Below are 18,499 nucleotides of genomic sequence, written 5' to 3'. Positions count from 1 at the left end.
GTAGAAGGGTCCAGACCCGAAATGTCAGCTTTCCTGCTCCTCTGATGCTGCTATCTCTACTCGTGTATCTTCATGTCAAATGTTGTTTGGTAGCACTCCTGTAAAACTTAACTTTTTTTTTTACTGTGGTCAAGGTGCTGTATAAATGCAGGTTGTCATTGAATGAGACAACATGCTAGTACTGGGGATTGGAGAGTTATCTCGACTCCTCTCTGGTCAAGCATAATAGTTTGATGCAGAGGGAACGCCTCTTCCCAGCCCTACCCATTATGGTAAGGGGACAGCAAGGGGAGGTGTAAAGTGCCCTTTTATATTGCAGTTGAAGTGTCATGCAGCAATTTGAGGGTTAAAGCTCCTGGGCACTGTCTCATTCTCAGCTTCTGATGCCCTGATGTAGGGAGAGGTACTTGAACCAAAAAATGATAGAGCTCTGGACTATAACTCTCAGTGACCTGACTAGGATGCCTCAAGCAGTGGGTTATTTGCAACATCCCATGCTGTAAGTTCCTTGGTGGTAATTTGACTGGAGGAGAGGAGTTTGCTGCAGTACGATTTTGCCCCTTGTCAGAGCTGGGCTGGGCGCCTGTGTTGTGCTGTTAATTGTTCTGTTCCCTTTTTGCACCTCAGGTGTGCACATCTCGATTCTGGTTCAACTATCGCCATGTCGCCAATACACTGTCAATTTATAGAAGTGTCAAGAGACTAGGAATCCCAGACAGGTAAGGAAATCCAGAGGAATTCATGCACTGCCTGCCTCATTGAAGCCCTGCAGAAAATGTGATCAGACAGAAACTCAACAGAGCTGTAAAACACACTGTGCTACCTGCTATTGCAGTGATTGTGTTTCTGTTTGTTAATGAGACTCGCTTCGAGTTCGGAGAAAAGAATGAAGTTGAATTTATATAGTGCCTTTAGGCACCTCTGGAAGTCCCAAAACGGCTTTGCAGTCAATTAAGTAGGTTTGAAGCCTGGCCACTGCTATACTATACAAAACAAGGTAGGAGATTTGTGCGCAGCAAGCTCAGAAAAGCAGCAGTGAGAAAAACAAGCAGATAGTCTGTTTCTGTCATTTTGGTTTAGAGATGTATAATAACCAGGAGAAGTCTTCTTTGAAATTGTACCGTGGGATTTTTATGTCTGTGTGAGAGGGTAGATGGATTCAGTTTAACATGTCCTTTGAAAGATGCAGTATTAGTTTACTGACTTAGACTTTGAGCTCCACTCTAAATGCACTGGGTGTTTGAATGTGTACTACAACAATGAGTTACAGTGAACTGGAATCCATGTAGGTGCAGTACTGGTACTGCAGTATTTCTTTACTTTTCTAATTTTATTTTGTTTCCTAAGAATTTGATCTGAAGTACCTGTACCTAGGTACTTTTGTACCAGAGATGATGCTGTAACGCAGTGACTATAAACTTTTCACTATACCCATGTGACAATAAAGCTAATTCATTCATTCATTCATTCATTGATGTCTTGTGCAATGCATTAATGCACTAAATAACTGCTTCCAACATTTTTAACCATGTCAGTTTTAATCCTGTCCTCTCCCTTGTGAGCTCCTCTCCATCTCTCCCCTGAAGGATTTGATTCAAGTGGGACTCCCATCTCTCTCACAATGACCTTTATTCCATGTGTGCGTCTTGATAGAAAATGTGAGCGTGACCTGCTGTCCTCATCTTAACAATGTTCCTGCATGTTCACTCAATGGCAGTGGATATTAGAAACGTAGTAAATAGGAGCAGGAGTAGCCTATTTGGCCCTTTGAGCCTGCCTCACCATTCATGGCTGATCATCCAACTCCGTGCCCTATCCTGCTTTCCCCTCACATCCTATGATCCCTTTAACTCCAAGGACTATATCTAACTCCTTCTTGAAAACATTTAAAGTTTTGACCTGGACTTTCTATGACTGAGAATTCCAGAAGCCTACCACTCTCTTGGTGAAGAAATTTCTCCTCATCTCAGTCCTAAATGGCATACCCTGGTTCCCAGTCATGAGGAACCTTCTTCCTGCGTTTTTCCTGTCTATTCCTATTACAGTTTTGTAGGTTTTTATGAGATTACCTTGATTCTTCTCAACTTCCGTTATCCTTTGATCCATTCAGCCTTAAGAACTATATCAACCTCCTCCTTGAAAACATTGTCTTGCCTCAACCACTTTCTCTGACAGAGAATTCTCCAGTGTTACAGTGTTACATCTTCTCTCCAGCCTATCCGCCGCATCCATTCCACTGACCAATCCCCACCACTCCCTACCTGTACTACCCCATCACCATCCCACCTACCTTCCCCAGCTCCACCCCTCTCTCTATTTATTTCCCAGCTCCCGTCCCCCTCCCCATTTTTGAAGAAGGTTCATGACCCGAAACGTCAGCTTTCCTGCTCCTCTGATGCTGCCTGGCCTGCTGTGTTCCTCCGGCTTCACACTGTGCTGTCTCTGACTCCAGCATCGGCAGTTCTTGCTATCTCCCAGGAAAATCTACCCCTAGGATATTCCAGTTGTATATGGTGACTGTAAATTGCTATAAATTGATCTCAGAAACTGATGGTAAATGTTTTTTTTCGTCCTAGTCACATTGTGCTGATGCTTGCTGATGACATGGCATGTAACCCACGAAACCCCAAACCTGCCACTATCTTCAGTCATAAGAACATGGAGCTGAATGTCTATGGAGACAATGTTGAAGTGGACTACCGAGGCTACGAGGTGAGGGAGCTCTTTCCCGGAGTGAAAATTTCAAATTCTTTTTTTTTTTTAAAGCTTCATTGAGTAATGTGAAAAACTCGTTCATTTATGGAACTAGGTGTCTGGTGGGATGGACACTGGCCTTTGGGAGCTGGGTTGGACTCTGACCACCTCTGTGTGGGCCATTGTATGAAGTGGATTTGGGTAATTCAGAAAATTCCTTTCAGTTAGGCTTCCTTTGCTCAGGGCTGGTCACCAGATGAGCACCATTTGTAAAGTTCCCTCATCATAGCGGCACTCTGGTTTCTCAAACTATGGTGGGATAAATCGTGGTCTACGCCCGATGTCATAGGATCCCTACAGTGTGAAAACAGGCTATTCGGTCCATTGAGTCTACATGACCCTCCGAATAGCATCCCACCCAGACCCAGACCCAGTCCCTACTCTATCCCTGTCCCCCTGCATTCCCCATGGCTAACCCACCTAGCCTGCACATTCCTGGACACTACAGGGCAATTTAGCACGGCCAATCCACCTTAATCTGCATATCTTTGGACTGTGGGAGGAAACCCACGCAGACACGGGGAGAATGTCTGTGAGGAGTTTGCACAGTCGCCTGAGGCTGGAATTGAACCCAGGTCCCTGGTGCTGTGAGGCAGCAGTGCTAACCACTGAGCTACCATTCCACCCCACGTTGATTTGAAGGAGGGATGTTGGCCAGGTCTCTAGGGTGAATTGGGCTTCAGTTGTTTCTGCTTTATTCTCAGGTCACTGTTGAAAACTTCTTACGGGTGCTCACAGGCCGACTGCCTCCCAGCACTCCCCGATCCAAACGCCTGCTTTCGGATGACAGGAGTAATGTTCTCATCTACATGACAGGTAGGAATGAAAGTTGAGCGTGTGAGTGTGGAGAGGGAGGGAGATGATCTCTAAACATCAGACCAGCAAGAAAGAAAGCAGAGTTCAAAATCTGCAGAAGTCCCAAACCACTTTACAACTGATGAAGTCCTTTTAGAGTGTAGTCATTGTGGTCACGTAGGAAACATGTTGCCAGTTTGCACGCAGTAAGCTACTGCCTTCAGTAATCTCATAACGGCCCTGCAATCTCACTCAGTGGTCCAGATTTAGGAACAACCATTTTGGCAGGATCCCAGGAATGACCCATCAATTGTACTTCGAATTGTGCTATGGGATCTTTTACAGCCAACTTACAGAGTGTTTTCACTTAACTTTTGATAAAGCAGCAATTCCTTAGTTCTGCACCAGAGTTGCTGACCTAGAGTTTTGTACTCAAATCCCTGGAATGGGACTTGATATTGCAGCATTCTAACATGGGTGAGGATGCTACCAACTGAGCCACAGCCAGCACTGTCCGGAGGTTATTAGTTCAGTCCTCCGTGCCTTCAGTGCATTTCTGTAGTCTGCACTAACAAGTCATAGTTATCCTTAGTTTTTTATTCCTTCAAAGAATGTGAGCATCAAAGGTGCCTATCCCTAATGGTCCTGGAGAAGGCGTGAGCTGCCTTCTTGAACCACTTTGGTCCATGTTAAATAGATACATCCACAATGCTTTTAAAGAGTGAGTTCCAGGACTTTGACCCAGTGACACTGAAGGAATGGTGATATATTTCCAAGTCTGGATGGTGAGTGGCTTGGAGGGTAACCTGCAGCCGATGGTGTTCCCATGTATCTACTGTCCTGTCCTAAATGGTAGTGGTTGTGGATTTGGAAGAAGCCTTGGTGAGTTACTGCAGTGCGTTTTATAGATGATAACTGCTGTACCTGAATGTTGATGATGGAGGGAGGGAGTATTTGACTAGGATGTTGATAGCTGGTGATTCAGTGATGGTAATACCATTGAATATCAGGGATGATAGTTAGTTTCTCTCATTGGGCTTGGTCATTGCTTGACATTGTGTGAATGTGAACGTAAGTTGCTACTTATCAGCCCGATGTTGTCCAGGTCTTGCTGCATTTCAACATGAGTTGTGAAAGGTGCTGAATTTTGTAATCGTGAGCAAATGCCCCACCTATGACCTTATGATGGAGGGAAAGCCATTGATGAAGCAGCTGAAGATGGTTAAGCCTAGGACACTACACTGAGGAACTCCTGCAGGGATGTTCTGAAGCTGAGAAGACTGATCTCCAACAGCCATGACCATCTTCCTTTTTGCTAGCCATGACTCCAGCCAGCGGAGAGTTTTCACCTTGATTCCCAATGACATCAGTTTTGCTAGGATCCTTGTTACCTTATATGTAACCTGGTCATTTTTAGAATCATAGAATCTCTACAGCGTGGAAGCAGGACATTTGGCCCGTTGAGTTCACACTAACCCACTGAAGAGCATCCCACCAAGACCCAACCCTTACCCTATCCTATCCCTGTAACTGCATTTTCCAAGGCTAATCCACCTAGCCTGTGCATCCCTGGATGCTGTGTGCAGTTTAGCATGACCAACCTACCTAACCTGCACATCTTTGGACTGTGGGAAGAAACCAGAGCACCCAGAGGGGACCCACGCAGACACAGTGAGAATATGCAAACTCCACACAGACAGTCACCTGAGGCTGGAATTGAACCCAAGTCCCTGGTGCTGTGAGGCAGCAGTGCTAACCACTGAGGCACCGAGCTGCCGTTTTGAGCCGTGCTTGGTTATCTATAGTAGAGGAATTTTCTGTCATCACACAGAGGTACAGTATTGTATAGACCTCTTTATAAACATCATCTGTCCACAATGTGAAGACTTTGGGTGACACCAAGATAATCCTTCGTGTAAGAATGCAGAAGTTTGCGTTACAGAGCCTGGACTCTGACTGTCACAAACATTCAGGAGCTTCCCATTTAAGATGCCTAACTCCAGTGGCTTTTGTGTACAAATTCAAAGCTGACTTCATTGCAATGGTGAGGGAGTGTCGCACTGTCAAAGGCAGTGCCTTTTGTTTGAGATGTTAACCCCTCTCTTCCCTTGAAGGTCTAAGTTAAAGATCCAAAGGTGCTGCTGTGAAGAAAAGCAGTGGAGTTTCTGCCGGTTTCTTGGCCAGGATTTGTCCCTAAACGCCTAAAACAGATTAGCTGGTCATTATCTGAATGTTATTTGTGTCTGCTGCTGTGTGTAGATTAACTATTAAGTTTCATTTATGACTAACAGTGACCACACTCAAAAAGTTCTCCATTGGCTGTAAAGCTTCAGGGCGTCATGATATTTGAAAGGTACAATATAAATTCATCTTTAGGCCAGGCAGCATCCGAGGAGCAGGAAAGCTGATGTTTCGTGTCAGGATCCTCCGAAACGTCAGCTTTCCTGCTCGTCTGATGCTGCCTTGCCTGCTGTGTTCCTCCAGCTCCACACTGTGTTATCTCTGACTCCAGCATCTGCAGTTCTTACTATCTCTGATGTAAATTCATCTTCTGTTTTGATGTCTTTTAAGCTATAACAGTATAATAGCACATTGGCCCACTTAATGGAGTCTGGTCTGGCTGCACTTGGTAGTTAAACACTCTGGGATATGCAAATGGTTTCATTGTCACTGCACATTTTGAAAAAAATCTGGAGAGACCGTTCAATTATGAACAGATGAAAAAAACAAAAGGTAATTATTACCGCATCTCCTGTGAAAATGCTGGATAGGTATGGCAAGTTACTTGGATGACCAGAGATGTTATGACCTTGGTCAGAAAGAAAAAGCAAGTGATGTCCCAGAGGACTGGAGAATAATAAATGTTGTCTTATTGTTTAAGAAGGGTAACGAGGATAATCCTGGAAATTACAGACCTGTGAGTCTCACATTGGTGGTAGGGAAATTATTGGGAAATATTCTCATGGACAAGATCTACAAGCATTTAGAAGCGAATGGACTGATTAGCGATAAACAGCATGGTTCTGTGTGTGGGAAGTCGTGCCTCACTAATGTGATGGAGTTTTTTGAGGAGGTGACGAAGATGATTGAGGGAAAAGTGGTTGATGTTGTCTACAAGGACTTCAATAAAGCCTTTGACAAGGCTCCTCATAGCAGACTGATACATAAGGTGAAGTCACATAGTATCTGGGTGAGCTGGCAAGATGGATACAGAACTCGTTTAGTCATAGGAGAGAAAGGGTAGCGATGGAAGGATCCTTTTTGGAATGGAAGGTTGTGACTAGTGGTGTTCCACAGGGATCAGTGCTGGGACCTCTGCTGTTTGTGGTTTACGTAAATGATTTGGAGGAAAACGTAGCTGGTCTAATTAGTAAGTTTGCAGATGATACAAAGATTGGTGGAGTTGTGGGTAGTGAGGAAGGTTGTCAGAGGATACAGCAGGATATGGATCAGTTGGAAGATGCGCAGAAAAACGGCAGATGGAGTTTAATCCAGACAAATGTGAGGCAATGCATTTTGGAAGGTCAAGTACAGGTAGAAATTATACAGTGAATGGCAGAACCCTTAGGAGTATTGATATGCAGAGGGATCTGGGTATGCAGGTCCACAGATCACTGAAGGTGGCAGCACAGGTAGATAAGGCAGTTAAAAAAGGGCCTTTGGCATGCTTGCCTTCATTGGACGGGGCATTGAGTATAAGGCTAGACAAGTTATGCTGCAGCTTTACAGGACTTTAGTTCGGCCACACTTGGAATATTGCGTCACCACATCACCAGAAGGATGTGAATGCTTTGGAGAGGGTACAGAAAAGGTTTACCAGGATGTTGCCTGGTGTAGGGGATTTTAGGTATGAAGAAAGGTTGAATAGAGCGGGTTTGTGTTCACTGGAGCACAGGAGGTTGAGGGGCAACCTGAGAGATGTTTGTAAGGTTGTGAATGGCATGGATAGAGTGGAAAGTATGAGGCTTTTTCCCAGGGTGGAGGGGTCAATTGCTAAGTGACACAGGCTGAAGGTGTGAGGGAGTTGGAATTTCAAAGAGATGTGCGAGGCAAGTTTTTCACACAAAGTGTGGTGAGAGCCTGGAACGTGCTGCCAGATGAGGTGGTGGAAGCAGACACCATAGCAGCATTCAAGAAGCACCTGGACGAATACATGAATAGGAAGGGAATGGAGGGATATGGATCCTGTAAGTGAAGACAGTTTTAATATGGAAGGACAAAATGTGTTGGTGCAGGCTTGGAGGGCTGAAGGGCCTGTTCCTGTGCTGTATGGTTCTTTGTTCTCTTTCTAAACAGGTTAATTAATGCTCTGGGGCACAAGATCAAAACTCAGCATAGCAGTGATTTAATTTGAATTCAATTTAAAAATGTCTGGAATCTCATTGTAAGCTCAGTAATTGATAATAAATGATTGCTGATATTCAGAAATACCCACCTGGTTCACTCATATCCTTTAGGGAAGGAATCCTTGCCCGGTCTGGCCTACATGTGATTCCAGACCCCCAGCAATGTGATTGACCATTACCTGCGCCCTGAAATGGAACAGTAGGTCACATCAGTACAAGGACAGTGAAGAATAAAGTAACAGACACTGGCTGTGCCAGTGATAACCACATTCCATGAAACAGAATAGATTTCCTCATAATGCAATTGCTTACGCTGATTTAGCAGAGTCACAGAATTGTTAAGGTGCAGAAGGAGGCTATTTGGCACATCTTGTCTGCGCCTGTTCTCCAAAGGAGAATTGTGACGTTGTGTCAATCTCCTGACTTTTACCTGGTACCCATGCACATTGTTTCTAATCAAACCATCTTTGTTCTTTCATGTTCTTTGTCCTCATGGTTTTGTTGATGCATATTTTCAGCAAACATGATCACCTCTCTGAATGCTAACTCCACTGGAAAAGATGTTGGCAAAATGGGAAAGTCACTGGACCAGTAATCCAGAGGCCCAGGCTAATGTTCTGAGGACATAGGTTCAAATCCTACTCTTTCAGTTGGTGGAATTTAAATTGGTTCTTAATTAAAAAATGTGAAAGTTAAAGCTAGTCTTTTAAGCATGAAACAATTGTAAATTGTCATGAAAATCCATCTGGTTCATTAACATCCTTGAAAGATGGACATCTGTCATGATTTTCTGGTTTGGCCTACATGTGACCCCAGGCCCGTAGCATAAGGTTGACTCTTAACTGGTCTTGACAGATGAGAAACATGCAGGTCAGCTGTGGTCACATCCTGTGAATGCTTAAGGTCAAACAAAGAACTGCGGACGCTGGAAATCTGAAATAAACTAAAAAACAGAGATTGCTAAGAGCAACTTAGCAGGTCTGGCCGCATTTGTAGAGAGAGAGCAGAGTTAACATTGCAAGTGCTGTTCAGCGTTTTGAAGAAGAGTCACAGGAACTTGAAACTTCAACTCTGTTTTCTCTCCACAGATGTTGCCACACTTGCTGAATTTCTCCAGCAATTTGTTTCTTCCTGGGAAAGCCTTCCCATTAAATTTTCAATGTCAACATTCTTGCCTATCCCTATTTGCAAGTGAGTACCAGGCCATTTCAGAGGGCAGTCAACCACATTGCTGTGTGTCTGGAGTCACAGATGCCAGACAGGGTAGGGATTGGGTAGATTTCCTTCCCTAAAGGACAAGAGTGAACCAGACGAGTTTTTATCTCAGTGAGTGATAGCCTCATGGTCACTATCATTGAGACTAGCTTTAAATTCCTGATTTATGAATTGAATCAAAATTTCACCAGCTGCCATGGTGACACTTGAGCCCATTTTTAAAAAATTCATTCACAGGATGACGGCTGTGCCTGGCGAGGCCAGTAGTTATTGCCCATCCCTAATTGCCCAGAGGGCATTCAGAGTCAACCACGTTGCTGTGGGTCTGGAGTCACATGTAGGCCAGACCAGGTAAAGATGGCAGTTTCCTTCCCTAAAGGACATTATTGAACCCAAATGGGTTTTTCCTGACAATCAACAATGGTTTCATTGTTGTCGTTAGATTCTTAATTCTAGATATTTTTTGAATTCAAGTTCTACCATGTACCGTGGCAGGATTTGAACCTGAGTGCCCAAAACATTATCTGGGTCTGTGGATTAACAGTGCAATGATAATATCACTAGGCCACTGCCTCCCCCTTGTCTCTAGAATCCAGTAACATTGCCACTATGCCAGCATCTTCTTACAATCAGAAAGCATATGAACAGGTAGATGAAATTGTCGTGTAATGTCTCATCTGGGCACCTTGATGGGTATTGCAATTTGATTATCCTTAACGTTAGACTTGTTCTGAATTAAAGACAAGGGGACAGTCCAATGACAACTGTCTGTACATGCGTCATATTATCATTGTTTTATGCGTGTTTTTTTTATTATTAAACTAAAGGACATGGCGGCAATGGTTTTCTGAAGTTCCAGGATTCTGAGGAAATCACAAACATTGAACTTGGTGATGCATTCGAGCAGATGTGGCAAAAACGAAGGTAAAGGATTGAGCAAACTGCTGTCTTAGTTCACTGGTTCAGGCTGGAGTGATTCACAATCAGTCGCTCCTACAGGCCATGGTAGAGCTCCTAGAGCTGGTGCAGGCACGTAGCCCATTGTTCTTGGCCGATGTCAGTTGATTTAGATGTGTAGAAAGCTATTAATTGTCCATATCTGGTTTTCTCACATCTGTTCATTTGGCTGAGGCTCTGTGCTGTGAGATTTTCTGCATATTGTGCATTCTTTCTTCTCAGGTCCTGGCAAAAAGCAATCAGAATCTACAGAGAAATGTTTCATCAGTAAGACCCTAAGGACCAGGAGCAATAGTAGGCCATTTGGCATCTTGAGCCTGCTCCGCTGTTCAGTTCGTTGATTCAGCTGTTCAATGGTTGATCATTCATTCATCATGTTCATTTTCCTGCCCTTTCCCCATAACCCTTGACTCTTTGACTGATCAAGAGTCCGTCTGTCTTAGCCTTAAGTATGGTGTGGAGGTGCTGGTGTTAGACTGGGGTGGACAATGTCAGAAGTCACACGACACCAGGTTATAGTCCAACAGGTTTATTTGAAATCACAAGCTTTTGGAGCACTGCACCTTCATCAGGTCACCTGACGAAGGATTAGCGCTTCGAAAGCTTGTGATTTCAAATAAACCTGTTGGACTATAACCTGGTGTTGTGTGACTTCTGACCTAGCCTTAAGTATCCACAGGAACTCTGCTCCCACTGTTTTCTGTGGCAAGGAGTTCCAAAGACACTCAACCTTCTGACAGAAGAAATTCCTCCTCATCTCAGTCTTAAATTGGTGCCACTTTATTCTGAGACTCTACCCTCTGGTCTTAGACTCTCCCATGAGGGAAACATCTTTTCAGCACTTACCTTGTCCAGCTGCTTAAGAATCCTGTTTTTTTTCAATGAAATCACCCTTCTGTTGTATGCTGTTAGTGAATTGGAGAAGGAAAATAATTGTTAATCACAGTGTTGTAATTTTATTACCAAGTTAAAATATCTACATTTTTGTATGACCATAAGACTATGGTGGTGCCAACTGCTGAGCCTTCACAATGGACCAAATTTTTAACTTCTCTTAATTTCACAATCAAAACAAGTTGTAATGTGAGCAGGGAAATCTGGACTTTAGTTTAGCATCTCATTTGGTATCTCTGCTAGCTGTGCAAAGTGTCAGCTTGGATTACACGCTCAAATCCACAACCTCTGCACCAGATCTTGGAGTTGAAATGGATGATTAAGAATTTTCAATGAAATCCAGATTTGTGTTCCTGCCCTCATTTCTTCTGCTCTGATTAGCTGCACGCAGAATGAAACCACAGTGGTGACTGACCATTTTGAAATTGTGAAATTTTCTCTGGTGAAATCAAACAACTTGCCCCATGACACTTTTCTTTCCCCCTCCAATCTGAGATCAACTAATGAATTTGACTTTTGGAACTTAAAGAAAATCTCAATGAAAATTGAAGTTGGCGCTTCTATTGAAGATTATGGAGCTAGTTCCTGATCAGGCAGATGCATTGGGAGAGCTCAGAGCTTCAAGCGTTTGCTTCCCATCCATTTAACTTCAAGACAAAGGTGAGCTTCAGACTGTGATTTCTCCACCTAAACACCCTGCAAATGCCACTCCCTGCTGAAGTGCCTGATCTGGAGCATTAGTTTCTTAGAAAATACTGGCAGTTCAGACACAAAAGGCCACAGTAATTTCAGTTGTCCAGCTTCAGCCTGAATGTGTGCATGGTAGGTCAGCTTGGCTCTGTGACAGTACTCTTACCACTGAGTCAGAAATTAGAGTGCTCAACTCTCATTGCAGAAACCTGAGCGCCCAATCCAAACTACACTTCAATGCAGCATGAAAGAAAGCCCTGCATTTACGTAGTGCCTTTCGTGACCGCCGAACCTCCCAAAGCATGTTACGTACTTTTGCAAAATAGCCATTTGTAATAGGAAAACTGTCACCAGTGTGTGCTCAGCAAGTTCCCCCAGACTGCTGTTTGACAGTGGCCAGATGTCTGTTCCGTTGTAGTTCATCGAGGGATTGTATGTTCCATCTGAGAGGAGCAGGAGTGGCCTAGATTTAATGTGTCATTCAAAAGCTGCCACCTCTAACAGTGCAGTACTCTCCTCAGTACTGCTGTCAGCCTGGACCTTTCTGCTCAGGCCTTGAGTGTGACTTGAATCTCTGCCCTTGTGACTCAAACTAAAGAGCCACCATCTAAGCCCCCGAACTTCCTGCCCAACCTGAGTTTCCCCGGAGCGACAGGAGTATGTGATGATTGCGATGCTGCAGGAGATAAATCATGCCCAGTTACCCCTCGGTCAGTGCGATTACTGCACTCATTATTTCATCAATTTTATAAAAGAAATTAATTCACGGGATGTGGGCGTCTCTGGCCAGGCCAGCATTTATTGCCCATCCCTAACTGTCCAGAGGGCAGGTGAGAGTTAGCCACATTGCTGTGGGTCTGGAGTCACCTGTAGGCCAGACCAGTATGACAGTTTCAGGTGTGGACATGAATGAACAAGATGGGGTTTTCCTGACAATTGACAATGGTTTCATTAGTCTCTTAATTCCAGATTTTTATTGAATTCAAATTCCACCATCTGCCATGATAGGATTCGAACCCCAGAACATTTCCTGGGTCCCTGGATTAACAGTCCAGCGATAATACCTCCCAGGGTATTGCCTCAACAAGTACCCGAAGTGTAAACGAGGCAGGTGGCCCAACCTCCTGGAGTGTAAACAGGAACGTCGTGATTGGGATTATTACGAATTTGAGGTTTATATGAAGCGTATTGAGGGGGAGAGGCACCTGCTGCTGAGGAAGAAGGAAATGAACAAGAAGCAGGCAGCATAACCAGAATTCCAGGAGCCACCGATTGCTGGCGGTTTGATTCTCCTCCTGAGACCAGCATCGCAATCTGGCCCGGTTGTTCTGCAGGTGGTTTTTATTTTTGTATATTATTCTCAAGTCTCCTAACACCAATGAAACATCCAGTTATAAACTCAAAAACAAAAAGCTGCCAACTGAGAGAGTGCTATCATGTCAAAGGCGATGTCGTTTGAACAAAGTGTTAAATTGATGCTCCCTAAAGTTGGTGTGAAAGATCTCATGGCGCTATGGCTGCTTGTGGGAGCTTACTGTGCATCAGTTTGGCCATCACATTTCCAATGATTGCTCTCCTAAAGTACCTCTGGTGTTAAGCTGTTTAGGTGTCTTGAGGCTGTGAACGGCACTATATAAATGCGACTTTCCTTTATTTACTTTCCTGCTTTAATGGTCTCAGAGAAAGGGGAGACTGCATAACCTGCTTTGAATGAAAGGAAACTGATGAGTGTTTGCTTTCTCCAGGTACCATGAACTGCTTTTTATCATCGACACTTGCCAGGGGGCCTCCATGTATGAGAAATTTTACTCTCCGAACATTCTGGCTCTGGCTAGCAGCCAGATTGGGGAAGACTCGCTCTCAGTAAGTTTCCAGCTCTGTTGAATCTACTCTTGATGATCTTCTGTGTAGGAAAAGGATAACTGAGAAAATGTGGACCTGAGCCGAGATAAGGCAGACATTCCTGCTTCCTGCCATCGTAGAATCTGATGGCGCAGGAAAAGAGGTTGTTCAGCCCGCAGCCTTCGCAGTAACTCTTGAAAGAGCTGTCCTGCTTCAGCCCATGTCCCAGCATTTTGTCCTAACGGTGTGAATTCACCACCTTCAGCTACCTGTTCAACTCCTTTCAAAAATTATTAATGAAATCAGCTTGCAACACCTTGAGCAGGGTCACAGTAACCCTGAGTGAACATACTTCTCCTTCTCTCCCCTCTAGATTTCTTGTCCGTAATTTAAAATCTTTGCATTCATTTGTTTACCCATTCAGCGGAAGAGAACGTCTTCCAGGACTAGGCCTTTTGAAACCTCTCATCACAGCTGCATCTGTTCAATTGCTTCTTATCCATCTTCTCTGCTCCAAGGACAACAGCCTTAGTTATTCAAATCTCCCCCTCATAACCTGAAGCCCTTTGTCAACAGCACAGAAACTGACCCTTCAGTTCCACCTGTCCAAGCCGAACATAATTCCAAACTGAGCTAGCCCCACCTGCCTGCTCCTGGCTCATATCCCTCCAAACCTTTCCTATTCATGTACTTATCTGAGTGTCTTGTAAACGTTGTAACTGTGCCCGCATTGACCACTTCCTCAGGAAGTTTAATCCCTATGTGAGCCACCCTCATTGACAACATCCCAGTAAAATTCCTCTGTACTATTTCTAAAGCCTTTATAACTTTGCAAGATCCCCTCCAAACCCCTCACCGTCCTGGCTTGGAACTGTATTGCAGTTCCTTCGCTGTTGCTAGGTCAAAACCCTGGTGCTCCCTTCCTTCCTGACAGCACTGAGAGTGTCCCTGCGCAATCACAACAGTGGGTCAAAAAGGCAGCTTCTGCTGGGCAGTTGGTGATGGGTAATAAATGTTGGCTAATTAAAGGAAAATGTTTGAGTAATACCAAAATACATGCAGATTCTGGAAATCTGAAATGAAGAATCTCAGCAGGTCTCGCAACATCTGTGGAGAGAGCGTTAATGTTTCGAGTCCAGTATGAACCTCTTCCTTGAGTTCTGAAGAAGAGACATCCCGGATTTGAAATGTTAACTTTGTTTCGCTGTCCATGGATGCTGCCACACCTCCTGAGATTCTTCAGCATTCTCTCTGTTTGCTAAAGGAAAATATTTTAGTTAGGAGAGACTGGTTAGTTCATGAGGGCTACAGCCAATGAACAGCCTGAGGTGAGACTAATTTTTCTTTGGTGAACAAAAACAGAAGTTGCTGGAAAAACTCAGTAGGCCTGGCAGCGTCTGTGAAGAAAAAATCGGAGTTAACCTTTCAGGTCCAGTGACAAAGAGTGGCCCGAAACATTAACTCAGATTTTTTTCTTCACAGATGCTGCCATATCTGCTGAGCTTTTCCACCAACTTCTGTTTTAGTTCCTGATTTACAGCATCTGCGGTTCTTTGGTGAAGTTTGACTTCTACTATGTCACAAGCTTTGAACTTGATACAAATCTCAGTTTTCTCAATGACCAATTAACATTTTAATCACCTTTCTGTTAGCATCAGCCAGATCTCGCTATCGGGGTCCACCTGATGGACAGATATACTTATTATCTCCTGGAGTTTTTGGAAGATATTCATCCAGCCAGCCAGAATAACATGAACGACTTGGTGAGTAGCCTTGATGCATTATTGCCATGAAGGAGTTAGCCGTGGCCAAATCAGTTGCGCTGTTGCCTCCGAGTCGGAATGTTGCAGGGACCAAGCTCCACTAATAAACCAGCTGACCTGAGGGAACTGGAGGCCTCCATCTTTGGGTTGAGATGTCAAGTCGAGGTCCTACCTGATCTCTCAGGTGGATCTGTGAAGTCCCATGCCATTATTTGGAGTAGGACGGAGCAGTCTCCTTGCTGTCCTGGGATTGGTTTAGTTTCGGAAAGTTGGTCAGCATGGACGGCTTGGACTGAAGGGTCTGTTTCCACGCTGTATGACTCTATGACTGTGTGATATAAGCAAATAATCTGGCCATTCATCTTGCTGCTACTTGTAGAATCTTGCTATGCTTGATCTGACTGTTGTTTCTTCCACCGCAACAATGATTACATTTCAAAAGTACATCTTTGGCTGTAAAATGGATTGGGATTTCCTGTGGTACAATGTTAACACAAACCTTCCCCAGAAATATATCCTCATGCTTTGTTGTGTTAAGGATTAGATAGGAAAACTGGGAGCAGGATTTTCCAATTGCTGACTCCAGTGCTGGAGTGAGAATAGAGTCCTGAACTTGCGTGGTATACTGAGGATTCCGGCCTCTGGTCGAGAGTCAGACTGAAGAATCCAAAGGTCTGCAGCTACCCACGAATCGGTGCTGTTAATTATAGTTGCATCTTGGAAAGAAAGGCAGCAAGAGTCAGGTTGGGTTTGAGTCCTGCTGAGGACTGCAGTGTGCAATGACTCCTGCCTCTGACCAAAAGCTTCTTCAGGTTCTGGCCCCACACCAAGAACTGATGGCTTACGAAGGCAAATTGTGATATTGCAGTCAAACAGCTTGGTTGTCAACCTGCAAATCCTTCCAAGACCCACAAATAGTAGGTGGTGAGAGCAGGAGAGATTGCTGACCGGCCATGTGACGGGAAGAATGTTAAGCCTCTACCGTCACTACCTGTAGCCTTTTCAAAATGAAATCCCAATTTTTTTCACAGCCAATGAAGCGCTTTTGAGATGTAATCCTACCGGGACCTCATCAAAGAACAGTACAGCACAATACAGGCCCTTCGACCCACGATGTTGTGCTGAACGTTTATCCTAATCCTAAGGCCTATCTAACCTCCACCCCTACCTTATACTATCATCCATATGCCTATCTAATAGCTGCTTAAATGCCCCTAATGAGGCCGACTCCACTACCCTCTCCGGCAATGCATTCCACACCCCGACCACTCTCTGAGTAAAGAACCTACCTCTGACGTCTCCCCTATATCTACCTCCACTCGCGTTAAAACTATGCCCCCTCATAATAGCTACCTCCACCATAGGAAAAAAACCTCTGGCTGTCTACTCTGTCTATACCTCTGATCATTTTGTACACCTCTATCAAGTCACCTCTCCTCCTTCGTCGTTCTAAAGAGAAAAGCCCTAGCTCTCTCAACCTTTCCTCGTAAGACCTTCCTTCCATTCCAGGCAACATCCTGGTAAATCTCCTCTGCACCTTTTCCAACGCTTCCACATCTTTCCTGTCATGAGGCGACCAGAACTGGACACAATACTCCAGATGTGGCTGAACCAGGCTTTTGTATAGCTGGAGCATAACTTCACGGCTCTTGAACTCAATCCCTCTATTAATGAAAGCTAAGACACCATACGCCTTCTTAACAACTCTATCCACCTGGGTGGCAGCTTTCAGGGAACTGTGGACATGAACCCCAAGATCCCTCTGCTCGTCCACACTGCCAAGAATCTTTCTGTTAACCCTGTATTCTGCTTTCAAGTTTGTCCTTCCAAATGAATCACCTCACACTTTTCAGGGTTAAACTCCATCTGCCACTTCTCAGCCCAGTGATGATGTCCCAACTTCTTTACTCAAATACCTGAGCAATGAAGGCAAGTGTGCTAAAGGCATTCTTAATCATTCCGCAGGTGTTTCGTGACCGTGCTTGGTAACATCCTCACTGCAGCCTCTGATGAAGTGTCGGTGTGTTTTCCCGCCTGGCTTTTAAACTCTGGAGTCTGTTGCGATGGATTGCCTTTCTTTCGGGTTTCTTCCGTAGTGGAATGTATTTGGGGTCGAGTTCAGTGTGTTTATTAATAGCCTGCTTCGTGAAGTGCCATGCTTCCAGGAATTCTTGTGCTTGTCTCTGCCTAGCCTGTCCCAGGATCTTGGTGTTGTCCCAGTCAAAGTCGTGGCTCTCCTTGTCCATGTGGATTGAGATGAGTGAGTATTGGTCGTGTCTTTTTGTAGCCAGTTGGTGTTCACGTACTCTTGTTGTTAGTTTCCTTCCTGTTTGTCCGATGTAGTGTTTCTCGCAGTCTCTGCAGGGGATCTTGTAAATGACATTGGTCCTGTCCATGGCGGGGAGTGGGTCTTTAGTTCGGGTGAGCACTTGTCGTAGGGTTGTTGTGGGTTTGTGTGCCACTCTGATGCCCAGTGGAAGTCTTGTGGTGAGTTCTGACGTGTTCTTAATGTAGGGTAGTGTGATGAGTGTCGGGGCGTGTAGAATCTTTCTGATGCTGTTCCTGTAGGCATCTCCTGACCCAGTTGTTTGGATATCCATTATCCTTGAACATTTGGAAGAGGTATTCCTCCTCCTCTTGGCGTAGTTCCATGTTGCTGCAGTGTGTTGTTGCCCTTTTAAATAGTGTTCACACGCAGCTTGGTTTGTGCGCGCTGGGATGGTTACTATTGAAGTTCAATACCTGGTCTGTGTGTGTGGCTTTACAGTGTACTTTCGTTTGCAGTTCCCCATATATCTTGCGCTCTACCATGACGTCCAGGAATGGGAGTTGTTTGTTCTTCTCCTCCTCTCTGGTGAATTTTATTCCGGTGAGGGTATTGTTTATGAGTTTGTGTGTCTATTCTAATTTGGTCCGTTTAATGATGACAAAGGCGTTGTCTACATAACGTATCCATAGTTTAGGTTGGATTTGCGGAAGGGCAGTCCTTTCCAGTCTTTGCATCACTGCTTCTATGAGTCTGGAGATAGGCGATCCCATGGGTATCCTGTTGATTAGCTCGTATGTTTGGCCGTTGAAGGTGAAGTGGGTGGTCAGGCATTGGTCCAGTAGTTTAAGCATGTTGTCCTTGGAGATGGTTTCACTGGGGTCGTGTTCTTGTTCAAGTAGTGTTGTCATTGTTTCCCTTGCTAGTGGTATGACGTGAATAGGGCGGTGACATCAAACGATATCATGGTCTCTTCA

General features: G+C 44.6%; 1 protein-coding gene across 1 annotated transcript in view; it reads left to right on the top strand.

Annotated features, from left to right (window-relative positions):
- pigk (phosphatidylinositol glycan anchor biosynthesis, class K) overlaps positions 1-18,499 on the top strand; it is a 130,558-nt gene that overhangs the window by 9,936 nt on the left and 102,123 nt on the right. The window contains exons 2-7 of the mRNA XM_048601549.1: positions 615-719; positions 2,577-2,712; positions 3,459-3,570; positions 9,938-10,034; positions 13,397-13,514; positions 15,146-15,256. Of these exons, the coding sequence (XP_048457506.1) occupies positions 615-719; positions 2,577-2,712; positions 3,459-3,570; positions 9,938-10,034; positions 13,397-13,514; positions 15,146-15,256 (679 nt within the window). The remainder of the gene's footprint in view (positions 1-614; positions 720-2,576; positions 2,713-3,458; positions 3,571-9,937; positions 10,035-13,396; positions 13,515-15,145; positions 15,257-18,499) is intronic.

The sequence above is a fragment of the Rhincodon typus genome, chromosome 10, assembly GCF_021869965.1.
Source record: "Rhincodon typus isolate 14 chromosome 10, sRhiTyp1.1, whole genome shotgun sequence".
Taxonomy (NCBI): Eukaryota; Metazoa; Chordata; class Chondrichthyes; order Orectolobiformes; family Rhincodontidae; genus Rhincodon; species Rhincodon typus.
This window is presented reverse-complemented; position numbering and strand designations above follow the sequence as displayed.